Source organism: Acanthopagrus latus, chromosome 5, assembly GCF_904848185.1.
Source record: "Acanthopagrus latus isolate v.2019 chromosome 5, fAcaLat1.1, whole genome shotgun sequence".
NCBI lineage: Eukaryota > Metazoa > Chordata > Actinopteri > Spariformes > Sparidae > Acanthopagrus > Acanthopagrus latus.
Genome location: NC_051043.1, coordinates 16687178 through 16714444, shown reverse-complemented (window position 1 = coordinate 16714444; position 27267 = coordinate 16687178). Strand labels below are relative to the sequence as shown.

Genomic DNA, 27267 nt, shown 5'->3' with positions numbered 1-27267 from the left:
GAGGCTGTATTTGCAGGAGGCCGCATTTATACATCCCATTTTAATTATAGGGAATAAATTCACGTGTGTGTTCTGTAATCAACATGTAGATGACTAAGTAAATGTGTAATGATTTGCTGTTGGTTTTTTTGTCACAATTAAAGTTTTTGTTGATGCTTTAATGTGTTTCCTTTAGTTTGATGTATGAAAATGAGCGAGCAATGGGCCACAGTGTTGTTGCTGTGTGACTTCACTCCTCATCACTGCGCTGTGGTAAAGTCAGCTTCACAATGGCGCCACACCTTCTCATGTTTCAGTTTCCACAAAGTGAGGGGCTGATTGCCATGGCAACAATGGCCAGTTTCACCAGCCTATCCCCAATTCTGCCTCTGAGGACAAGGTCGCAAGACAAAATATCCAAAGAATTGTTTTTGAATGTTTTTAAAAAGTGTATTGGTGTATTTTTATCACTATTGGTGTATTTATCGCAGCAGTCATGAGCACCGCTTTCATCACCTGTTTAATCATTTCATCAGGTGTCATACACAGTGACATCCTTATTTCTAGTCAGATCATAAGATGACCATGTGTTACTTTGATGTTATATCAGCAAACCAGTTTAACAGGCTGTTGAAAGTCTGCCTGTTTTGTGTATTCAAATTAGAGCTTGTGTTTGCTCTTTTAATAACTGCGTTAACATTTGAGTTGTCAGGACACGAAGCAGCAGCATGATCTGTAGTTGCCATAGGCCCACTGTCACAGGTGATAGATGGATCCCAAAAGAAATATTTGTGAGAGATATTAAATGACAATGAAATCAATAAAAATAATTGTTAAAAACAGAATTAAACATATGACCAAATCACCACCCAACAACCTTCGCGTAACAGTAGTGACCTTGTTGCTCTTAGCAGGCTCAAACTGCTACCAGTTAGTTTCATTCAAGCAAGCACAATAATGTGCATAGTGTTATAATGTTGTGCATAGATGCCCTTCAGCTGAAATAAGTAGCCTCTGTCACTACCTGATGTGAGTAGCTCCCCAATCTGAGTGGTGCCGAGCGCATCTGCCATCTTGGACAGCTAGGTGTGGCAGCACCATTTGGAGAGCCATATGCAGACCAGCACAACACCGTAAAACCACTAATTTGTTACGTTTAGTTATGGTTATGATAATTAATATTTTGGACAAGTTGGCAGACACAGACTGGGGAAAGGCCTCTCCAAAACAGACTTTTTTAAAAGGGGATTTTTAAAGTAAACATGTATGATTACATGAAAATACCACGTCAACCCTAACAAATCCCTGTTACTGTGAGAACATATTTATTATGGTATATATTGATATATACAGTGTATCACATGTGGTAGTGTCACCTCCTGACTCATCTGAAAATGTAAATCTTGCATAAAGAATTATTTTATATATTTAATGTTTTGAATTTGCAGATTGAAGGGGATCACTTTTCCAAAGAGCTCATATTTTGAGGATGATTTGAAACACAAACAGGACATAGCTGTAAAAGTGTAATGTGTCCTTGCCAGGGATCCACCACAGATGTAATAACTTATTTGACAGTACCAGTTTATCAGTTGTTCATTGTTGATACAGCTACCCTGTTTTCCTCTCTGGTATTGCTTTTTTGCATATTCAGGGACATCTGCCACCAGACCTCTCCACCGGCAAATACTGATTGTTCCTGTTCTCCAGCATTGCTGAAATAATGGCAGAGCACGGGTCACCATTCATGTCAATATTTGTTCATGGACAGCGCCTTGTGGGCAGGGGCTGTCTGTTTATTAGAGAAAGTTAACAAAGGACCAAAGTGCCCTAAGGCCAGTTTTAAGTGTTTAACTGAAGGCACAAAATGTCAAAAATAAGTTCAAAATATTAAAAGGTTATGGAAGGATATTTATATTTATATTTTATGTAGTAGTGAAAGTGTGGGAATCTGGAGCTCCTTGAATGTTTGGTTCCTGTTTAAATATCAACTTAAGCTTCAGAAAACACTATTGCCTAACAAAACACAAGTTTTTATGAATGATAAAAGCGATGCTGAATAATTTTGACAGCACAGAAAGAATTGTTTTTCTTTCCCCCCCTTCCTCTGAATCTTTCCCAAAGGTGACATTGAAAATTCCCAGAATACCTTGGGAGTTAATCCCTTTGTTTGGCGGGAGGATCCCCACTTCCACCAAAACAGAGGGCAGCCATAATGCCACAGTGTTTCCAGTGGAATGTTACTGCTATTGTCAACCGGGATGACTCCCACTGGGAAGACACCCCCCTCCTCACCCCCCCACCCTTCACTGCCAACACAATACAGTGTGTTGCATTCTACCTATGAAGGCATGCTACTGTTTTCGTAGCCTATGACCCTGTGACCGCGAGCCGAGGCCAAGATAATGAAAAGGATGACACGGAAGTCATTAGTTAGTCCCACAGTTAGTACAGCTTCCTCTGCTCAACAACGGCTGGGAATCCTCACTTTCACTTTTTCAAACACCGAGCGTACCGGAGCGAATATTTAGTAGAAGAAGTTGAAGTAAAAATGAACAAAAATGTTTTAATTTTGACAAATGTAATTTATTTACTCACTATAATACTTAGTGAGACTTCTGTTCCCACTTTTATATAAAAGAGGTGGACAAAACAATAATAATTTGACTTTTTCCTTCGAATTCTTTATGAATTTTCTGAAGATTGAACATTGTAAAGAGAGAAAAACATGAGAAATCAATATGAACTCTTAGGCTGTACTTGGATAGAAGCTATTGATATAATTGTTTACAAAAAATGGATATTATATTACTTGAACAAAAGCACTCTACACAAATAAGTTAGTGTTTGAGGAACTTAAACAACATATTGGCATCACTGCTTATGTAAAACAAGAAATGTTCCAGTGTCATCTGGATCTTCTGTTTTTCATTTTATGCTCTTTCCTGTTGTCTTTCTTCACCTGAAGTAGCTCGGCCTCTCTGAACCAAACACTTTAGTTTTAACGACTTCCTGAAGCTGTTGAAGTTTACTGTATGAGGAGCAGGCAGCTCTTTGTTGTTTTTCTAGGAGGATGGAAACTGTCCAGGTGTCTGTTGGCAGGCTGTCAGTGTTGAAGGACACGCCTGTCAGGGATTGCCTGAATGTGCCGTTTGTGTTTAAAGCCGCGTTTTTCCATGTGTACATGCAGGTTGAATAATTCCTGAGCAAGGTCTATCGGCACTTTTATCAAATAACTGACATTAAATCAAACTCCTACTTTGGCTTTTGGCTTTTGTAAGAGGGGTTCCAGAGATGAACATGTCAGTAGTTTTGTCCCCACTTGTTGTTTATCAGATTTGCTTTTAATCTTAAATGTTTGCGCCAAGGGAAGCTTAGATACTTTTTTTAAACTTGAACTTAATTTATCTTTTTTGGGTCATGGTGTGGTGACTGAATTTGGCGTGTCACCAGCTCAGTCCGCTCTGTCTGTCTTTGTTCTAATATTTCCTTGTTGCTTCCCCCCATGGGAATAAATTAGACTTTCAAATTTGGGCTAAAGTGGCGTGTGGACAGCTCTAAGCACTGACAATGAGGAGGCCCAGGGCTCCGAACAGGAAGAGAAGAAGAGAACAGTTTCCTTTTTGGAAGAGGTTTGTGCCTCATCGCTACTGTCACCCCTCCAAAACACTCACCCCTTCCTCCCCCACACACCTTTTTATCATCCCTTCTCCCAGTGGAACAAATCATTTAGCTCCCACCCTAATGGGATTAGTCCTCACTCTCTGCCTCCCTCTCTCCGTTCCTCTCTTTCACATGTGGTTCAACTCAATGAAAAGCTTCAGAGAGGGAAATCTGTGAATGGATAAGGAGTAGGTTGAGGATTGTAGAGCTTCAGTCACCTCATTTGGCCTGTTACTGTTTACTGAATCTGTCACTAATATTTCCATTGGTGGGATCTCATGGATAAGGAGACCTTTATCTGTGCGGAGTGCTGCTTTAACTCCAAATGAACTCTTAATCGCTGCAGTTTGGTGTCTTTATCGTGACAAGGTGTCCCAGTGGCTGAGTAGGGATAGCAGCGAGCACCCACAGATTAGCATGCTTGACATCCTCAGTGACGAATGACATTGAAGCCCGTTAATCAGGCCTAACCACTGATGTCACCACATTAAGCAGTTTGGTCCTGACGTCGCCGTGATAAACAATAAGGCCAGCTGAGAGCTCGATGAGAGGATCACAAAAGCCAAGCAGCGTCAGGGCCAGCTGGGTACGAGGTACTCAACAGATGGACATGAATATATTTAACATTAAGTTTAAATGACATGTTTTTCTACTGAGCTTTTTTTTTTTTTTTTTTGAACAGAGCACCCTATGATAAAGCAACAGTTGCAAATAAGGTCATTATAAAACAATACCGCCGAATAACGCTTGAAAGCGGCACAGCAGAGTTCAGGCCCTTTGACCAAAACTCAAAAATCAACGATCTTTATTCAGAATGGCTTTGATCATATAATCTGTTATGTTTTTACACCCGTGATTCCGTTGTTTCTTAACATCGGGTGAGCCGCGTGTAGAGAGGCTTGTTTTTGGTGATGTAGCTGATCAAGACAAACGTGCATCGAATGACGGTGCCCTTACAAGTTTTTAAAAAAATTTTTTATGTGTTTGGCAGTCACATCACCTCGGTTACCTGAGATTTTGATCAATTTTAATACCAGCTGCTTTCAGAAGCCAAGCAGTTTAATGGTTCAGATAAAATGTTCAATGGGAAACATCTTATCTTTTGCAGGCTGCCTCATGCTCATCTTGTGGTTGAAAGCCTCTGAGGCTGGCAGGTTGTCGTTCCTGATGCTTGGTCGTCTTTTGTTCCCAGGACCTGGACCATGGCACAGCTGGGACTGCAGCCCAGAGAGATGGAAAACTGGCTCCTGAGGGAGTGCTGCTGATTGATTTTGAATGAAAGCTCCAAATAAACATATCGTCATTCTGTTTTCAATGGAGTGGCTGCAGCATCTCGGTGATGGTTGCACCCCTTCTTCATGGGCGTGTGGACCAGTTCCTCTGTTGATATAGAAATAATGGCTTGGAGTATTTGGAGGGGGAGCGAAATTTAGTATTAATTCCATGGTTCTCCCCAGAAATTTTTAGTGTAGGGGCACTCCATCATCCAGGGTGGGGAGGTGGGGGAGGTACTGATGCCTCAAAAAACAGCCACCCAAAAAACAGATTGTGTATATATATTTATATTGTATAGTTATATTTTCTACTTTTTAAAATAGTTTATATTGTTAATTTGTTATATTTTCTACTTTTTAAAATAGTTTATATTGTTAATTTGTTATATTTTCTATTCTTTAAAGTTATTTGATGCATGCACCAATATCACCACAACAAATTCCTTGTATGTGTAACATCGTACTTGGCAATAAAGCTTTTTCTGATTCTGATTCTGATTCTCTACATGGGCTACATAAGCAAACAAGCCCTTCAGTGAAAATAATGGCCATTTCTATATATTTACTTTGCCAAGGAGGTTTTAGCTTGTATCCAAGGGTAGTAGGCAGGATGCAGGATGGGTCTCTGTCCAGAATAGATCCCATTAACATTTTGTGCAGATTTGTCCATGTGACAGTATGAAGGACGATTCCTAGATTTTTTTTTTCTCACTCTTTTTAATATTGCAAGATATTAATAATATCTCAATCTGCAAAATAACTAGGTATTTCTAATGCAAGGAAGACATATTATACACAAATTCAGAAAAAGTTGATTATTGAGTCTCATAGGTTATATTCATAGGTCCGTCAATTACCAATGCTTTGGGCTGACTAGTGCCCTGGTGGTTAACCCAAAGCGTCAGTATTTGATGAGCTGTGAATGAGACTCGATAGTCAGCTATCTTTCTCCATAATTGTCTACTACAGCTTTGGTAAAGTGAAGGAAAGAGTAAATATATTCTCTGTGAAATGTAGTGGAGTTGAAATGTAAGTAATATAAAATATTAAAGTTCAAGTTACTTAATATTATACTTTTTAGTATAAAAGTATTTGCCACTGTAGTTGCACCTGACAGGGTCATGCTGTACCTTGATTTCCTCTCATTGACAGCCATGTCACAGAATGTAACACTGATTTCCTCAGCTGTACGTAGTGCAACAGTTTGCCCTGACTGGATAAATACGGACACACAACAATTTGCAGGACATCAGGATGCATGCTTGCGTGACAACTTGATGCAAAAGGACGTGTCCCCACGTTAAAATGGCTTCCCCCCTCCCATCATGTCTGTGCAGGGTTTGATCATTATATGTCCCAGAGCAGCATCTCCGAATGAGTGTGACACCTCGTCCTCCGCCTTCCCCTGGCTTGAATCCAGCACTGCATGGCCTGTGGCTCATTAACAACATAATTGGACCAGCAGCTCAAGTGTTTATGTCGGGCCGAGCAAAAAAGTCTGATCAAGACAGACGAGGCTTGTCTGCCTCTAAACATTCCTGACACAGTTATCTGTTCGACTAGCAGGATGCCAGTGTTAGAGACGTGTAACCGTCAATCGCTGCTGTCATCAGATGCCAATCTAACAGAGTAGATACAAAGGTGAAAATGTAAAATTTAACTTGATTCACTCCATAGAAATGCGTTGTATGAGCCATTTATTTCTCTTTAAGGTTTTTGATTAAATGTTTTTTTTCAGTGTTTTTAGGGTCAGTTTGGTGAAAGAGCCTCCTTTCCCCCCTCCATGCTGTCATCAGTTTAATTAGCTTGTTGGTCATTGTCTGGCTGCTGTCAGAGGAGAAGGGCAGCAGAGGACGCAGCCGTGGATCTCATTGGTCCGTCTCCAAAAGGTCAGCAGAGTGGGCTCTCTTGGCACAAAAGCAAACATGGGAGCACTTAAGATGGGGAATTTCTCCCACAATGCCTCTTTGAGAGAGCTGACAACAGAGGTGAAAGCTTTGGGAGTGACAGTCTCTCTCTGGAGTCACAGACTTCATCTGGAGTGGTGAAGAGACTTTAATCTGATCACTCCATAATTTGATTATTTTGTCTTATTATGACTTTATTTGACTGTCATTGAAGATACGTACAGTAAACAAGGAGGATGGGGAGAGGCAGTGGTAGAAAGCATGTTTACAGTACATTTACCAGAGAACTTTGTGCAGGTGCAATTGTGTTTTTCCACTCCACTGCTATTTAGAAGGAAATATTGTACTTTTTATTTCACCAAATGTATTTAGTAACTTTGGTGATCCAGATGATGCAAACCATGATCATTAAAGTATTCATTAAACACTACTGTTCAAGAGTTTGGGGTCACTTAGAAATGCCTGTAATTTTTAAAGAAAAGCCAGCAGCATTTATTTTTCAATTTGAAAAATTGAGGGAATACATTCTAGACATTATTAAAGTGGCAAATGACTATTCTAGCTGGAAATGGCTGATTTGTATTGTTATGTGTATAAAGGACAATTTTCAGCATCCGTCGCTCCTTAATGAGCAATAAGACTGGCATACCTTTGGCTTGTTGGGTATCTTGGGCATCAGCATTTGTTGTTTTGATTGTAGTATCAAAATGGTCAGAAGAATATAAGTTTCTTAATCTATTCAGTCTAAGACATAAAGCCTATGCCATGTATGAAATATAATGGTATAGAAAGTTACTCAACCATCGTTCACTGCGATTGCAGTTTGGTTCAACATGACAGACAGCAGGGACATTTGGAGTCTAGTTTGCATGGCGCCCCACTGAGGAGGGTCCCCCTGTATGGGGGTGGGGGGTGGGGGGGATGAGTGGTGGGTGGTGTTCACCAACCCACAGCTCCCCTCCTCCGCCTTAGTGGCTCTACTCAAGAGCTAAACAAATATGTGGCTCCAGCCTGTCCTTGGTCAAGTGCAGAACAGACAGAGGAGGGTCGGGGAGGGGCCAGAGAGGGGGGCGTGGGGGGAGAATAAAGAGGGAGGATATGAACACAGACTGGTCAGAGCGGTCCAAACTAGAACAAGATTAACTGCACAAGAACTAAGAAGATGAACTATTGGTTTAATCGTCAGAGGATATTTCATATTTATGATTCTGCCGTATGGAAACTAGCTCTATATTCAAGTATCTTGGTTTTGCCTTTTGAAAGGTTTTGAGCTCGTTGAAGGTGCAACAGGAAGTTTGACGCAGAGGGCAAATCAATAAATGTTGGATCAGCTGCCTTTTCATCTGGACTAGAGCTAAAATGAGCACTCAATTAATCTCTCAGTGCACTGACAGATGCACCTTTCTACCTCAACCAAGATGGTAATGTTTTCACCCATGTGATTGTGAGTTGGTTTGTCAGTATGATTACACAAAAAATACTGAACAGTTTTCCATGAAACTTGGAGGATGGGTCTCGGCCTCAAATAGACCCCATTAACATCTTGTGCGGATCCAGACAAAGTGATGGATCTAGGAATTATTTTCTCACTTTCCTTAATATTGCAAGATTCTGGGTTTTTCAACATTATCTTTTATTTCTCATGGAGTAATGCATGGATCTTGATCGGAATTAAAATCCAGATCTAGCAGATTAAGATATGTTTCCTTTGATATTTGATTAGGCTTGACTGAATTAAAGGGGACTGTTTGTTTTTACGTTTTTAAAAAGAGATTGATATAGACATGGATCATTGAAAGTGCTTGCATTTATGTGTTTTATTGCTTGAATAGAAATTGAATTTTCAAACTTTGTTTTTTTTTCTTTTTTAAAAACCTAAACATTTCTGACTCGTTTAAATGTTGTTAGAATAACTGCATTTTACTGCAGGATCTGAGCCATCTTTTTCCTCTAGGGGGTGCTGTTGTTATCGGAAGGAATCACTGTGTTCCGAGGAGAAAAAGGTTTCAGAAGAAATATGTGTCCTGAACAGAGGGTGGGTGCAGTCCTAAAGCTCTGCTCGGGGCAACTTCATGCTGCAGTGAGCTGAATAGGCTGATTAATGATGTTCCACAGTCTGTAAGGTAAAGGGTAAAGTTGAAGTCAGGCATTTGTGAAACAATGAGTGAAAAAGTTGAAAACAATACTTGGAAGTCTTGATGAGGATTGATTATTACCTAAAAGACAGAGCGGTGGGTAACCTTTCTTGATTTCAATGATGCATTGATGCATTCTGAGGTTGTTTTTGGTAAAGAGCAGATGAAAGTGATGTTGAAATCAATCATCTTCATCCTCCAAACATAATGTCTGATGCAGATAAGTTTCACTTTGTTTTATTTGTTGCAAATTATGTGTAATTATCTCAAACAAGCTGAAGGCAAACTTTAATTGAACTGTTTAAAACTTGGCAAAAACGTAATGGCTGTAGCAGAATGGTACCCAGAAGCAGCTGATTGTCTGTTTTGCTGCAGGCAAACAAAGTAAATGACTTGGTAAGAAATCGTAGGTGGAGCACGGCGCTTGGATGAGTCTGCCAGATTTTTGTTATGCGACCAACCTCCTTGGGCTGTCATCCAGCACAGTAAATCATATGTCAGGGCAATCATAACCACATTTTCAAAGAGCTTGCACGAATACGAATGTTTTCTTTTCCTATATTTTATTGCAGCCTTTGACATTTTTTTTTTTTTTGGTTGTTGTAACCTTCTGGTTAAAGATGGAGAGTGAATCCTGTTAAACCTGCTGAGATGCTGCTTTTGTTTACTTTTGATGGTTCCTGAACCAAATCCTCACAAGGGGCCAGTGAACCTCTGGAGAGCAGCTGTCAGGATAAGTGGTTGAAGCAGATTCCTAAAATAGAGGCACAGAAATCAAACACACCTTTCCAAAGTGTGTTCTTCTATCCAGGGAGTTATTAAGAGGAAGCCCAACAGCAATTTTGGTGTTATCGCACAGACCAAAGAGAAGCGTAAAGTATTCTTTCATAACAGATTGCTGCTTCTCATAGCATTCATTGCCTTCTCCCATCAGCCGTGCTTTGTACCTATACAGGCTCTAATATGTAAAACAACTAAAGACTATGAAATGTGCAAGATTGGCACACTTATGTGTGTTGTCCTTGCTGAATACAGCTGATTTGTGTATAAATGTGTTGTGAATTGAGTGTTTTTTCTGGCAAACTCACTGGTTTTGTCGACTTTTTATGCCATCTGTTTGTTTCACTCTTAGACATGACCACTAATGCTTGAATAAATGGTCTGCTTTTCCCTTTTAATACACTGTAGACTCGGATTCAGCTGGGTTTAGATATCTCTGCATGTGTCTCACAGATGGTCCAATCTGTGGAGCTGCTCTGTAATTTACAATCCTCATTCCTATAGTCGCTTTTATGATACACTGATTCTGAGGTTTGAAGTCCTATCTTGAAATAACGCACAAAAAACATTTTTAGGCGTCTTTTCTCTTGATACACTTTGTACAAGTCGTCTGAAAGTGATATAATGGTAGAACTGGTCAGACAGAGGAATGAACATAATGACGGGGACGCATGTATAATTTTATTTGATTTCCATAATTGAGCTTGTCATCCTCTGATGCTATGTTTATCCTGTGCACAAGGCCTGCCCTCCACTGGAGGAAGAATAGCAGGGAGTTGAAAGTGATGGAACCAGAAATAGCTTGATGTGTGATTATACAGCAACAGGACTGACCAGAGGTTGACTCATCCTCTCTCTTTATGGACAACTGGACTGTTCTTTTTTCGCGGTACTTGTGATCAAACACTTGTGAGATCAAGGTTTGGGTCAGGATTTCACTTTTGGAGAGCTGTCATTTTATTAGTAAGTAGTTTCAGTTTTCTGACGGAAGACCAGCCTCGCTGAACCCACCTGTAAAGGTACAGTGCTTGTTTTCAACAATTTGAGTGCAAGATATGAACTTTTGGAGTGTGTCTTTCATACATCAAATCAAATTGCAGATATTTACCTTCTGTTTTTGGATAAGCACAATCTGTTTGATGCACTATTAAGAGAAAAATAAGAGTTCTTAAGACAATTACAGGGATATTCCGAATCCTACTGACTTTACGATCCCCCAACCTTTCCTTTAGACCGACATTTGTGTTTTTTTTTTTTATCTCTCACTACAGGATGAACTGCAAAAACTTTGGTTATACCTCAACTTTTCCTCTAGTATCATCGTCATCACTGGGTTTGGACCAGATGCCCTTAAAAACAATATAGATGAGGTTGATGGGAATGTGATTTTTTTTTTATGATAAGCCTGCTAACATGCTAAGCTAAGATTGTGAACATGATGAACTTTATACCTGTTAAACATCAGCATGATTACATTGTCATTGTGGGCATATTAGCATGGTGTTGTAGCATTTACAGCCTAACAGAGCTTCTAGCATGGCTGGAAACTAAATGATTCTCCGTTTTCATGAATTTTCATCAATGTTTTTGGATTCATTGTCCGCAGAGGTTAGTATATGATCCCCTACTGTGGCTTCAGAAAACGCCTCCTCATCCTCCTGGAGATGGGATGCCATTACTTTTAGCTACCTGGATGTATGCCTCGCTGTAAGTGTTTTCTTCCGCTGAACTTGTGACATTACACCTATAAAAAAGACGACCAAATCCCACCGGCCCTCTTTTCATTCCTGTAAGTTTCTCCCTCCTTGCCGGGATAATTGAAAGGCTTTGAGGGTTGAGCTCAGCAGGCTCACGCAGGACATCAAAGGGAAACGAACAGTTGGACAGCACAAGCTGGGGTCAATACCAAGGCTAGCGCTGCCAAACGGTAGTGCATGTCAGCACCGAGGCGTCTGGCCTCCTCACCCGGCCCGAATCTTCTCCATAGTTGGCACAGCAGCTTCTCTTGCAAAGCTTCAAAGGCATTTCCTAATGAGGGCCAGATGCAGAGCTGAGACGGCAAGTAGCCTCTGCTCAGTCTGCAATTATGCCGACACATACATCACACACATTAGCACTTGTCCCGAAAACATACAGTATTGTCTAGTTTCTTGGAGCTGTAGTTGTCTGTTTTTTATTCTGAGAGAGATGCCCCTGAAGAAGACACCTGCACACAATCACGTCCATTATCCAGAGAGATAAAATGCTCTACATGCTGCTGCACACACGCAGTTTGTGTGTTTGTGGCTTTTCTGATGCTCTGAACAGAAATATCCCAGTTTCTCTGAAGGCTTTTTCCCTCCATTAAAGCTGTTGCTTCAGCTTTTATTAGGGGAAAAACAAGTCTGTTGAATATTCAGCACAGCGGGTTTGCGACCTTAACAGCCCTCTCTCCCCTTTTAAATCATGCTGTTTACTGTTGACACACAAGTTACTGATCTCGACCTTTTTTCATTGGAAAAAGACTTTAGTGATTTCTCGGAAGCTGGTCCCGACACACCGAATGACACTTAGACCTGCGTGAATGTTTCCACAATAACACCACTGATTGAAACATTGTGGACATTTTTGATTCCTGGTTTGATTGGGTTCATTTTTTGGATTGCTCTCTCCCTCAAATGAACCATTTCTGCATTTCGGTTGATGATTACCATTCAGTCAATAGTTTATCTGCGAGATCAAGCTCAGATCAAGCACATACTATAGAGCTGCAACTATCATTTTTAATGGTCAATTGATCTGAGTATTGTTTGTTTTAATAGTGGTTCAGTCCATGATTATGTTCTTTTTGTGTGTGTGTGTGTGTGTGTGTGTTATTTAATCCTTTGTACTGTGTGTCTATATATTTTTTTGTATGGACCTTGAGTCTGAAAATAAAGCCTATCGATCGATCGAGGTTCGCCCAGGGTATAATGCAGGCTAGGACTGGTACTTGTCCTTAGCCCTAAGAACTGGGGAGCTTGAAGTAGCTAGATTTTGCTTGTAAAATAACTTAAGTAAGAAACAGATTATAGAAATAGTTGCAAACAATTGACTTATCAATAAATCAACTTGAAGATGGCTTTGTTAATAGATTAATTCATGGGAACTGTTACTATTTAGTGGAGAACATGCTATCTGAGAAGATATCTCTCCTCACTGGGCTCTTTGATTTCCACAGTTTCACCGTGACAACCAAGAAAACCCTGATATGTGATATGTGATATATTTGTTTTCATGTTAGTTTACATCTGTTTTTGTTTGTCTTGCCTTTTGGGCCCCATATCGCACACCTCCCTGTGAAGAGGAACCTGACCTGAGTCACTTTAGATCTGTTGACACGCACCTGCAGCTCCTGTCACACCTCTATGTAGCTTTAAGTGCCTCATGCGTCGTATTTATGTAACAGCGCAAGAGGAACAAAACAAGAAGTTCTGGTTTGTGTTGACTATCAGTCGTTTCACGCTCAGGACTCCTACTGGGATGAGAGCCGACTGATTATGACTCTGTTTTCTCTGCTCAGGAAAGGTTGAGTCTCGGTGAGTTTTTTTTTAAATCTTATTTTTGTCCAAACTAAATGGAAAGATCGAGTTAAGGTCTTGGGGACCAATTGATGGTTTCAATGCATCCATAGAACAAACAAACTAAATAATTTAAAAGCTGGCTGATAACTTTGTCATGCTAGGAACCAGAGAGAAAAGCTGCTATGATACTGAGTAGTCACCGAGGCCACTTACTACAGTACAAGGTGGGAAAGATACTGTTGAGGAATTGTAGGCGGTTTGGTAGGTACATGTTGGTAGCTTAGTTCTACTCAGCATTACACAACATTGTCTAACATTTGGAGCATTTGCAGACTCCACCAGATGATACAGCTTGGCACGCCAGCTAGCCACTCTGTTAAGTATTGTTTGTTTTGCTTTTGTCATGGAGCATGTTTATTAATTTTCAGCAGCACTAGTGTTTGTTAAGCAATGAAGACAAAGATTCTCATGAATTCACACTACTTCGGCAAAGTGCCCACTTTGCTATTATTTTGATCGAGAGTGTCAGAAATTGCAAACTGTTCAAAAAATCCAGCATCAGATTTAATGATCACTCCAGTAATTATTTAGTCGTGTTACTGTTTGAAAAGTAAAAAGAAATGTCAAAAAATCATAAGACGTGTTTTGGCATCAAGCCTTCGTCAGGGAGTGAAAGGGTTTGACACCATGACTAAGGCTTGGTGCCAAAACACGTCGGACTTGAAGGGCTAACATGACCATGTCATGACATCAGATGTATTTCAACCATTTAAAGGGACTGCACTTGAGTTTCCTTATGATTTTTAAGTCTATATATCTCTATCCAAAGAGCAACTCTAACAAACTGAATTTGGGTACAGGAAGTGTTCCTACCTGTTTGTTACATTTTTTGTTGACCAAAAACTCTGAAATTAACTAAAAAAAAACAAAGAAATTAAGCAAATTTGCTTCATCGACCAATTGGTGAAGCTCTTGTAAATGCTTTTGTAATTGATTATCAGTATTTGTAGCACAGTATCCAACAAATTGTTAAACATTTTACTTTAAGTGCACAAGAGGTTTACATTGTCATGTAGCTAAATGTGTACTTCTATTATTGCGACAATAATCAAATGCTAAAACCTGATTAATGCATCTTTTCTTTTGAAAGCTCATTTCTGATTGTCCCAAATGAGGCGTCCTCAGCTCAGCTCTGTTAAGATCAGGTCCAAATGGCTCTTTGTTTAGCCCGTCTTCACCTTCCGCTGCTGAGCGCGAATGGTAGACACTGCTTTGCTAGTTAATATGTAAACCTGCATGAAAAGTCTTTCCATTACGCTCTATTGTCTGCCTCATTAGCTGTTCTTCAGCTACGAGTTGAAGGTCGGCGCCAGCTGAAGAATGACCAGAGGTTGTTAACCGCATTAGCTCGTCATGCGCTTCACCTGGAGGCCCAGCGGAGGGGTCACTTCTACCCAAACAGCCTAAAGTCCTGTTTCCTCTTATAGGACACAGATCGCTTGGCTGTCATCTGAGGAAGTCGTCTAATCTTAGCAGTGAAACCTACCCCTCTCACTCTGAGGACTGCTTGGTATAGGCTCGTTGTCGGGGGGCTTGCGGTCTCAGTCGTGTTTGCTACCTGCGTGCTGTGGGAGGAAGTTAGAATGAGAGTCACAGGTAAGCTGCATGAGCAGATTGTTAGCCTGTTGCAGATCTCGGTGTTGATGAAGGTTAACATGTAGCCAAACAAATGTGTGACCACGTAGCTTTTGGTACAGTCTGCTGTAAGTGTGAGTCTGCATCCTGCAGCATTACTGTGTTCAACATGACACAATTACACCTTGTTTTCACTCTTAATCTCACATGATCCCAAGGACACAAATGCTGAAAAATTGGTGGAGTCAATTCCTCAAATCTGTTGGATAAAAGGTCCAGAACTGTAAAGTGATAAGCCTCAATGCCTGCTTCAAACCAGGTGCAGGTCATGCATGTCACATTTAAGTCTTCAAAAAATGAAAAAGGTTTACTTTCAAGTGAGTCCACTCAGTTTTAATATTATGCAACAAACTGAAAGCTAAATTTTTCTTGAGGGTATTCATAGAAATACCGAAAGTGAACAGAGTTGTAAATTATGAGTAGAAATGTGAGTTCTTCCACATGTTGATCATTAACTGATTGTCATGCTGTTGTGCTGTAGAGGGACAGAAAAGAGGGAGATAAAGTGCAGATCAGCCCTTTAAAATTCTAGTAGGACATGAAGGTTTCTGACTAATTTTCTCTCTTCGTCTCTAGTTGGCCATGCTTTATTCACCAAGCTGTTGTGGCTGTCATTCCTTCAGGGAAGTTTCCAGTTTCCCTACATACAGTCCATTAATCACACATGTGGTTTGTAGATTACCATACATGTACAAAACAACCGTCAAATCATCATCTTAAAATATCTTCACACAGTACAATATTCACTCCTCGTGGTTACAGGAATTCACAAGATAAATAACAATGGCCATAAATCAAGACTTGCTCAAGAGTTGATGATAGTTGTTATGAGGATGACAGAATTTCCTGCTCCTTCCTTTAGGTTTGCATTCTTGCAGCTCATGGAACAGGACACTTGGGAGATGTTTGGTCAGTCTAATGCTTGTTTTTTTTTATATATATGTGTTGTTGTTCATAATGAATTTGCATGAAGTTGGCAAGACTAGCTTGTATTTTAGGTTGAGGTTCAAATTTTAAAGCTACATGTGCACGTCACCACAGGGTCAACATGAAACATTTTCACTTGTTTGTTTAACTGAGATTATGCTTGTGTGAAGATGAAGAGAGGCATCTTGACTGAAAAAAAGTTTCTTGAAATATTTAAACAGGAAGCATCTCTCCACCTGTATTTGTCCATTAGTAATTTCCACAAACCTCATTGTTTCCAAGTGCTGCTTTAGTCAAAGGAACAACATGGCTGTCTTCCTTTTTTATCATCATCTCTGTGGCGTTGTCCAACTGTACACACACCCATCACATTCTTATGGATGCACTATGTCACAAACAACTTCAGTGAATTCAAATTTGGCACAAATGTAGTCAAAGATGAACTCATTAGAATCTGGTGGTTAAAATTACTGTGACCTCACAAAACATGGTTTTAGCCAGTTCATACGATAGTAATGATTAAATGTTGGGAAGAGCGGGTTGCCTAATAATCGAAAAGTCGCTGGTTCAAATCCCCAGCTCATGCCAAAGTGTCCTTGAGCAAGATACTGATCCCCCAAATTGCTCCTGATGAGCAGTTGGCACCTCATGTGTATGACTGTATGTGAATGGGTGAATGTGACGAGTGACGTAGAAGTGCTTTGAGCACTCTGTAGACTGGAAATGCAAGTCTATGTACCATTTTATATCCAAAGGGACAGAAGTCTTCTTTACTCTGTGCACCACCCTGAAAGATTATTGATCTCCTCCCGATATGAACTCTCATTGATATTTATAATGTGGCTGATGATGGTGTTGTCGTCCCCATATGTAAATAGAGGTCTCATGTTGGTGAGTGTGGTCATTGGTGTCAACAGGAGGGGGCTGAGCACACAAGCGTACCAGAGGTGCCACTGCCATTCTGAACTCTGAAGTCTGCTTGTGAGGTGGTCCAACAATATCCAGTTTTCCAATCAGCTTATGGGTGAGATTGTGTTGAATGCTGAGCTGAAGTCAACAAACACCATCTAATATAGCGGTTCTTATTCTCCAGGTGTGTGAAAACTGACTGATGGGCAGTAGAAGTGGCATCCTCTGTGGATATGTTGGTTCTGGTTCCCAGTAAGCTACTACAATATCCATTCTCATACACCAGAATGCTTCCTGTTACTGCACATACACTGCATTTTAAATGTGAGGGAGAGTAGCTCAGAGGAGGAGGGTCTTCAGACTTTTGAGCAACATGTCTATGATTACGGTCTATTTGGGTGCTGGACCAGTCCTGTGTGCTCCGTAACGGTTTGTTCATATCTCTTTCCTCTGATTCAGAGCTATAGTTGGTCCTGTGGATGACGGACAGATAGGATTTAGACCCATCAACTTAATGACATGGTTGCGCTGCTTTATTTTGGTACGTACTGTAAACAAGGAGCCACATGCGCTGCAGATGAGTGAAAGCTCACCTGCAGGCTAACAGTGACCTTTCAGATTTTCCCTCAGAAGACTGCTATGGTGTGCAGTCTGTTGTGCCTCACAGATAGGTTTGAAGTTTATACACATGAATGCAATTTTGAGGTGAGATCTTGCTAATATGTTTCTTTGATTAATAACTTTATGTAAGGCCATTGTTGGCTATGTGAATAAGATTCAAAGTACTTTTATTTACTTGTATTTTCCGCTGTAGACTGCATTAGTTTTAGCAAGGTGTACCCAATTAACTAAGTTTATATTGATTTTCTCTGATTATTATGGCTAACAAAAAGAAATCTTTCCAGTAGGATATATTGAAGATTTAACCCAGGGTCCATCCTAAAACAATTAATGTGAGAAGTCACTGATCCCTGAGGTTTTTTTGACATTGACATGGTTATAAAATCCTTCCAGTAATACAGAAAACAAGCAAATGAGCTATGATTTCTTAAGTGTGTGTGCACTCTAGAATGTCTTCTGTAACATGTTTGGGAAAAAAGTGAATTTGATAGTTGAATTTTGGAGGTCTGCAGAACTTTGCTGAGGACATTTAAGGACCCTCTTAAAGACCACTAGGGGGCTTAGATCCCACTGTGTTAACCACTGATCAACAGTGCAAAGATCTGAGGTCAGTCGTGTTGCTGGTAAATAGAGTCTGAGGTCATAGAGTGTCTAAAAAGAGCCTCGCCGCCTGCATCTCTACTCCTCCAGATGCTCATTTAACAAACCAGCCTTCTCTGCAGCCCGTGGAGTCGACTTTTTCCCCCTCATGTTGGCTCCTTTTTATTAGCAGAGAAAAGCTCTTTTGTTCCTGCTCATAATGTATCCATTGATGATGACCAGGCTGGTGCACACAGGACCTCTTATGTTCATAAATGTCAGATGCAAACACACCTGTGAAAAAGCAGAGGTCAGTGCCATAGATCACATTAAGTGGGCTCAGCTTTCACTAAGAAAGGCCTTTGTGTTAACTAGACATGTAATACATTACAAGTGGAGACCTCTCGTGTGCTCTTGAGAAAAGTTGTATCTCTCTGTTATACTTTCAACAGGTAAGGTTGCCGTGAAAGTCCAAGGTCAAATCGGCTGTCATAGTGATAAATCGGCAGTTTGATTGACAGGACTCAAAGTGTTTGTCCTGAGATTTCTTACGCTTTTATGTTATTTATATTCATGATGACAATGCGGTCATGCTTGACCTTTAGAGCTTGTGTTAACTCATCTGTTCGGATTGATCTCTTTACAACTAAATGTGTGATTGAACTTTTCGTTTTTGTGTTTTGTTCTCAGGTTGCAGGTTGCATGGTAATCTGGACTTGATGCATGGCAGTTGCATGACCGCAGTGGGTCTTGTTGTGGGACTGAGAGCACACAGCTGCAGCCATGGCTCAAACCATGCATGTGAATGGCAATGGCCCAGGTAACCAACCCTTTTCATTCATATTTATTTTATCAGATGAGGTTCAATCTTGATTGTGCATGTATTGATACATGTTGTATTTCTGTCTTTTTTGTGAGAAATTAGTAGTTTTAATAGCAGCTTTGTCAATCAGACGGAATCATCACGGCCATATTGTTAGTGGGATTGAGGAGGATATAGTTTGTCACACCAACATGACAAAAGATAGTCTCCTGTAGGAAGCTGTTGGTTAATAGTAATATAATTCTACATGTCAAATGATTCTTGGCTGCCTCATGAACAATATGTGGTCATGCTTACCAAATTAAACCTGTCTGGATAAACACAGTGTGGCTAAATGTAGATTAGGTGTCCAGTTTCAGGCTTGTGTCAGGCCTGTATATTTAACTGCTCAGCTCCTGCATCATATTTTACACAAAATTATCTGCTTTTTCATTTAGAATTGAAAATAAGCTTTAAGACATTAAGTATTTTTTCAGGCATTGAAATATTAATTTATATAATTGAAAACTGGTTAATTTCGTGTACAACATTTGAAGATGTATACCTTCTTGCTAACATGCAAGTGCTAATTGTAATATAATACTGCAGATATGAATATATGATACAAACACCTGATATCTCAGCTTTTAAATACATTGAAACTTTATTTAGTCATTTGTATTTGTGTGATTTAGCACCCCTCCAGTTTCAGAGAGCAGCACAACTGTGGTCAATCCAAATCCCAGCATTAAGTAATAATGTTTCAGATGTAATGAAACCTTAAGTGCCAACAACGACCAAAACTCAGCACATCATGATACGGTTTCTCCAAAATCAAAAATAGTTGTTGCTGTGTGTGATGTTCTGCCATGACGTGCTATGCACTGTGATGTTACCCTCTCACTGAAAGCATTGAAACAAGGGATAGGAGGGCAGGGTAGCTGAGGCAAAGACAAGTCACTGTAAAATTTAAAATGATTTATTAGATATATTTTAAGGTAAAATAGTTGCATAATATTGCTTTAATTGATAGTATTAATTCTGATTAAAAAAGAAGATATAGGTTTGATATATGAGGACACATTTAATATGTCAATAAATAACAAAAAATATTGCTTGTGTTGTCTTTTTAGTTTGAGTAATACATTTTAGTCAATATAATAGTCAAACTTAATTCAACAGAATTCAATTCAAGTTGCACAAAGAAATATATCTCTTAAGAATGTTTTATCATTTGCTGTATATATTTGTTTACATACTCTATTCACAGCTATCCCACATACTTGCAGGAATGTTAAACATTAGCTTACAGTAGACATAAAAAAAATCACTTTGCACACATTTATTCACTCCTCTGGGAGTTATTTCTGCATCTGAGACTTCTGAAACACACTGAGGTTGGTGTGTGTTCACACAGTGCACATGTAGAGACGATTTCCGCGCTTTAGTGTGAAATAAGTGCTGTCAGCCAAGGCATAGAGCTGAACACACACCTGCAGACGGCTCACATTCCTGACCAGACTAACAGGAGAGAGTGAGGCTTCTTACTTCCAAATCCCCCCAGGAATGCACAACATGCTGTGCAGATGCTTTTTAGGACGCTTGCACGCCATCTTCAGCGTCTCTCTGCCACAGCTAAATGACTCTGGGATATGATACCTTATTCATTTTTATAGTATGTAGATCTAGTGGACTCACTTCAAAGTGAGAGTGCTTTTATTGTCTACTTTTGCAGAATGTAAAAAATGCTGAGGAATGCTACACTCACACTGCTAACCTCCTCCTCCTGCAAACTGTAAAAATAGCTTCTCCACAGTGTTGGCAGTTAACATGCCAATGTGGTCACCTGCTGCACCGAAATAATTTCAAGAAGACAGCAAAACTTAAGTTGTTGATCAGATGGTTGGCTAGTATCATGAGGAATAGCTAAACAGATGTTGATTTCTGTGTAAATTTGTCATTGGCCATAAATGTGAAAATATGAGCAGTTGTGAGGCTTCCATTTCGTTTGCAGTATCCACTTTATTTAAAGGGACTTTTCACAGATTGAAGTGAAACAGTAACTTGTTTGAGTCCCCCACAACCAGAATGCAAGACTTTCGTCTTTTTTTTTCTTTTTTTTTTGGGTTACACACATGATTATAGGTGGTTTGAACCTCCATACAAAACAATACGGCTTGCTTCCAGTTTGTGCAATCGGGCTTCTCTCAGATTAAATAACTTCCAAATGTGGGATGCGGAACGCCTCAGTGTATTGAGCAACAAAGCATTGAGAACATATTTCAAATAAAACCTCAGCTGGTCCCGATGTAAGTTGAGTAATATTCGCAACAGTCGAAAAATAAAATAATAATCCTGAAATTGTAAGTAGACATGGTCAGAAGCAACCTGATTTAAAGGTCACTGATACAAGTCATTATGCTGATATCCCTTAAAATGTTGAGATCTTGGCGAGACGATTACAAATGACTATCTGGCTGCTGAATCAACATTTAAAAAAGAAATGCCACAGCACCAAAGCCTTCCTGGCTCGTGCAGTGAAACCCTGGTTTGTCTGAAATAAATGCCCCTCAGCGGCTGAGTCATGGCTCAGAGGAGACCATGATGGCTTTGGCCTGACTTGAATGCCACCAGTCTGTTGTGGACAGAAAACCCAGTGAGCAGCGGTCAGAGTCGGCTTGATGGGTCGAACCCCCCCTGCAAGCTCTTTCAAACCCACCGAAGTGGTTTTGTTTCAGACCCAGCTGCCACTTGAAATACCCCGTGGTACTGTTTTCTTACTGTGCCCCATTAGTCACTTTCCTATTGCTGTTTGTGTGTGTTCATGCAGGGTGCTGTGACTTTGTGAACTGAACAGGATCATTGTTTTATTCACTGCTCCAGATGGCTCCGGACACTTGGTGTCTTTACACAACAGCGTCTGATGAATGGATGTGGACTGTATCTCAGTGTGCATTAATCCGTTCATTGTCATGATTTGAAAGGTGCCTTCTGCAACCAGTAGAGCTGAACGCTGTGTTATTTCAGCATGATTGATGAATAAATACATGTACAGTACAGTCTGAGCAAGAGATGTAATGTAGTGAGCCAACCAGACTAAGCTAAAATAAATAGCCACATGTTGCGTAGAACAACTAGTGGATAATCTCCACCTTTTCTTTGGTTTCTTTAACTGTGGTATTATTATTTTTTCCTCCAGCCTGAATACTCACATGAATACTCACGTCTGATTGTTTTGCTTGACCATCTATGAGAAAAGGCCGAGATGGGCACAGTGTTTCAAACTGCCTCAATGTTTGCAGAGGAAGCCCAAACATTTCCTCCAGTCTGCATCATCATGTACAGAGTTAAGTTGTTGAATTTGGCAGCAGAATCTGGCATGGCCCTGTGAGTCTCTAGAAGAGGCTAATAGATCACAGTCAGGGGCTCTGCTCTGTCTGTCCTGCCTGTGTTCGATTTGAAAAGGGCAGGAATGTGCAGCTTTAATGTACTTATTGTTTGGTTTTTGTTTTGTTTTTTTTTGTTTCCTGGTTTTTATGTGAACGGATGTGTCTCGCTGTTCTTGGTGTTGAGCTGCAGCAGTATGAGGTGTTGATCAAACGTTTGCTCTACTTTTCTTATGAGTAATTAGGCGTATAGAGCTCACAGGCAGAGCCAGGAAATACCAGGCACTGTGTGTGTGTGTTTGTGTGTGTGTGTGTGTTGGACCACTAGAGTCCCCTCCACCCAGGCACTTGCATCATGCTTTGCTCTCAGTATAGTGCACAGTACAAGTACTGCACTGTATTATTCCACTCTGCAGCTGTTTGTATGGGACCAGTACAACTCTACTGTTTGTTCATGTGAGGTAATATCTGTTGATGATCTCTGCTCAGAGGTGCAGTTTTTCACTTTTTAGTGTTGTTTTGATGAGTTTTCTGTGATGAAATGAGGCAAAATCCAGCATGTGACCAGAATGTGTCTCACTAAGTTGTTGGGCCACCACAAACCTCCAGAACGGCGTCATCACCCTCCTTCTAAGAGATACTTGATGTCGTCATCATCAACTGGTGGTGGAGAGTTGTTCCATAATATCCCACAGGTGTTCACCTTGGTTGATCTCTGCAACTGTCAAGGCCATAACATATGACTCACATCAGTTTTGCACTTTATTCTCACACGGACTGCTTGTGTTCTGTATTGTGGTGTCTTTTTGGTACCTTTCTCCACTCATCGTATTCAAGTTTACAGGGATAGTTTGCCTTATAAGATGCATGAAAAAACACAGCAGATTAAATATAGTATAGTTACTTACTTATGCACATTTGAAATATTGCTTTCTCAGAGTGCTGGTAGAGTGGAATAATAGATCAATGATAAATAATTTTAAGCTGTATTGTGCAAGAATTTTAGCTAAAAAACATTCAGAACTTTACTGAAATCAACAACAGAATGTGAATAATGGTAATGTGTTGCAAATATATGCAATATACTGAAGTTAGCATGCTAACATCCCCGATTCAATGACCTCCTAGTCTGGACTGTTTGCTGCAAGGCCAACTGAGCTAACTAGCTGATAGCAGTTTGTAGCAGTTAGCGGTCAATCTGGTAATATGCTGTCCGCATTGTTTTGAGTAGAACATTTTGTTTCTCTCCTTTCTTCACTCAGGCAGACAAGAATAACATCAGAGGAATCTAACATCAAAATAATTATCAAATGTCACCTTTCCAAACTAAATGACGATGACCATCAGCAAATTAAAGCGGTTAAATTTCTGTTAGACCAGTGATTTCACACCAACAGATTTCACTTGCTCCCGCTGAATAACAAACAACTGGCAGACAGATCTAGACCCGTAGCCTAATTTACTCTGTCTCTGAGGACACTGTGAATGTTAAATGGCTTTTGTCAGCTCTAAGTTTAAACTTTTACAGAGCCAGTGTAAAATAAGCCAAGCCCTGCTTGTATATTTTCCCTCACAGATTAACATCAAGGCCTGAGGTGGCCTTCAGCACAGTGTTTTAAGAGCAAACACAGGGAGGGAGTTCATGGACTGAAAGTCATTGAAAAGATCTCGTGTGCAGCAGATGAATTAATAATGGTGCCAGGAAATGTACAAAAAGCAAACAAAATATCTTTATATCTCAAGTACTGAGAGGTCGAGAAGCCCCAAAGCTTGGATGCATTTTAAAGGGTTTTTATGCAGAGCACATGTTGGTTAAACTGGAAATGGCTAAAACATGTGTGACCCACTGGTGTCACATCAGTGTATGTCGGTGAATTTCGCTACAAAGTGAAATGTGAGTAATTAGACTGTAGCTCCTCTGGATATCAATGTATTCGGGTTAATTTAAAGAACAACTGTGTTCAGTCAGCACATGGTTTCTGTTAGAGACTCTGGCCTGGAATTTATCTGTAAAAGAAAAGCAAGTAGCTCCTGGAAACATTTGAGTGAGAACTTTTAACAACAACATTTTGTCTGTGATCACTTCAGAGCACAATATGTTGTGGGATTGAATCTACAGCTAATGTTGGATAATTGGCCTGAAATATGTTGATAACCCAGTTGAGGAAAGCAGGGCACAGTTGGGAAGCTGTGTGCCAAGCTCTCAATGCTATTTTTAAGTTGTTGACTTGGCACTTGCATAACGTTTTTGGTTTTAAAAAGTCTCTGTTGGTCAATTTTCTTGACTCCTGTGGACCAAAAAAGGTAATGGTCTATGTAGATTTGTGTTTTATGTGACATTGATTGCAGTTGGGTTATAAAACAACACTTGTAGATAAACTCATCATGTACCTATCAATTATGTTCATTATCTATCAAGTGTGTTGATTAGTTTTACATTCAATTGATTTTTTGTCTGCAAAATGTTAAAATATCACGATAAAGTAACTTCACGAGGCCCAAAGCCATTTGCACATCGTTTTGTTTTTTAGTCCAAAGTCCAAACTTATTCATTGAAAATAAAACCTTGATTCAAAAGTAAGGATGAAGCGAGGATCACCATTTGATGAAACACTTGAATAAAAGATATTGCTAGTGCTGGAGGACAGTTTGTGTGAAATGTTACAGAATCACATTCAAACAGGCTCAAGTCACTGACAACAGTTTTACAGTGTCCCAGCTTCTTTGGAATTGTGATTGTACAAAACAGAGAAACGTAAGTTTGATGTTTTGATAAATGACGATAATTCAAATATCAGGATTGTAGGAAATAGATTTTCTGTTCGACATTTTGGCTCTAAACCTTAACGTCATGATGTCAGTGTGATAGACTGTAGCTCCTCTGCATCTTTCATTGACTTTGCATGTAATCTAGACTTGCAAATTATTCTTCTTGCGTTCGTTCTGAATGCCCCATCAAGCATAAAATATGCAAAATGGATTATGAGTTGTCAGTACTGCTATTCCAAAAATAATTTCTTACAGTGCGAAATGCAAAATACTACAGTCACTACTACTTTAGTAGTACTATGTACTGACTATGGTGTCAGAGATGCTATATTGGCAGTCATGTTACGTGTTATATCCCAAAATCTTGAGTTTAAATGTGAAGAAATTGAAAATTGATGACCAAAATTTGTGATGCGTTTTTCAGCTGTGCTGCATATTATCACGTTGTCATTTGTTTCGGGAGGTATTGTGCTAAAACATAGTATATTATTGCACCACAGTTCACAGCTCATCTCTTCAGTTTTATTCATCAAAACTTTTTTCACGCTCTTGGTTGTGTGAGAGAGGAGTGGTGTTTTAAAGCTTAACTGAGAGAATTTATGGAGGAAATTTTGAAGTTACAGCTTTAATAAACTAAGGCGAGGCGGAGGTCCCTTGAAAGTTCCTTAAATGCTCGCAGTGTTTCGTCACGTTGGTGGAGCTCGATTGGAGGGAACATGTTTAGCACATTTTTTGCAGATGAAGTGATACCCTGAAACCTCTCCAGTCACTGGTTATGCAAACAGTTTTAGGCAAGGTTGGTACAGAAGAAGAAAATACTGCATCTCATATCCAGCAACGAATGATAACCACATTTTAAGAGCAGTGAAAAGAGCTGTTCTATAGTGTGCTGTCTCTTACTGCTGGCTGGCTAACTGTTGTGTAATCCCTGTCAAATTGACAATGTAACAGCTGCTGATTACTGGAGCAGACTCCCGGGCACTCAGTGTCACTGTTGGCTCCCTGATGCTGGAGCGTGACCCTTTCAGTTGTCTCGTGTTGATGAGGTCATCGCTCAGCTGTTCGGGGTCTCTGCAGTACCAGAGGGCTGCCTGTCACTCCTGTGTGTGACAGTGCATGTCTGTGTGTTTGTGTGTGGCATGGCTGGTCAGCACACTGTATCTTGTGCCAGAGAGAGTCGTCAAAACCAGACAGCACAAGACCGCGACTGTGCTGCCTCACCGAGATTATTTATACCAGACAATAAAAACAGGATGTGCTTATTTGAGGGCAGCACAGAAGAAAACACAACCCAGGCTTTGTCTAAAAGGTACGCTTGGTGAAAAGCATGATGAAAAATGGAAGGTTACTTTCTAAAAACAAAGGGAAAGACTTTTATTTATGCCCAAACTGGCATGAATACTGAAATTAACTTTTGTTCAAAAAGAAAAGCAGTGCAGAAAGCTTTTGGAAAAGAAAACTTGAATCAGAAAACATCTGGCATTATTGGTTGGACAGTAATGTCTTTAAACCTTAAACAATTTAATTACAATGTGGTTTGGAAAAAAAAAAGCAGAAAATCTTTAAGTGAGATGTTCAGACAAGTGTGTCTGAGATTTTTGCTTGATAAATGACTTAAACAATGACTGGATCATCAAAATAGTCGATAATATCTAATTCATTTTCTTGCTGATTGAACATTTGATTCATCATTTGATAATTTAAACTCCAATTTAGCTTAAAAAGAAACAGGTTTTTATAATTAGTGGTGAAACAATGAACTGATCATTGATTATTATTTTCCAACACCTGTTTCAAATGCAATTGATTTGCTTCCTTTTTAATTGTATTTTAGTTAATTAATTCATTTAAGAAAATTGATACTTTTTGGGTTTTAAATAGTTGGGAAATTGTCACAGCCTTTTTTTTTTTTTTTTTCCAACGATATGGACTTAAAATGATTTAAATGATAAAAAAAAATAAGCCAGTTTTGGCCTGTCCTCAGATGAAACTGGAAGATTATTGCTAAAAACTGATGGTCAGCTGTATCAAGAGTTTTTATGCCATATGAACTGTCCTTAATACAGGGAAAGTTGACATGGACTTGTAAGTAACACTGTATTTGGTAAAAGCCTGTGCTGCAAAGTTACAGTATAAATATTAACCAGAATAGAAAAGTTTGACATGAACAGTAGCTAAGCTATTCGTCTCAACAGCAGGCTGTTATTGTCAGGAGTTCACCTCCCCTCCAATGAATAACAGGACTTTTATTTGGGTAGGGAAGAGCTGGGCTCAGAGCCCCACAGGATTGGACGACGCA

At 39.8% G+C, this 27267-nt stretch overlaps 1 protein-coding gene across 1 annotated transcript in view; it reads left to right on the top strand.

Moving 5' to 3' along the window:
- kank1a (KN motif and ankyrin repeat domains 1a) overlaps window positions 1–27267 on the top strand; it is a 54058-nt gene that overhangs the window by 10639 nt on the left and 16152 nt on the right. The window contains exon 2 of the mRNA XM_037097571.1: window positions 18702–18831. Coding sequence (XP_036953466.1) covers window positions 18795–18831 — 37 coding nt within the window. The 5' untranslated portion in view covers window positions 18702–18794. The remainder of the gene's footprint in view (window positions 1–18701; window positions 18832–27267) is intronic.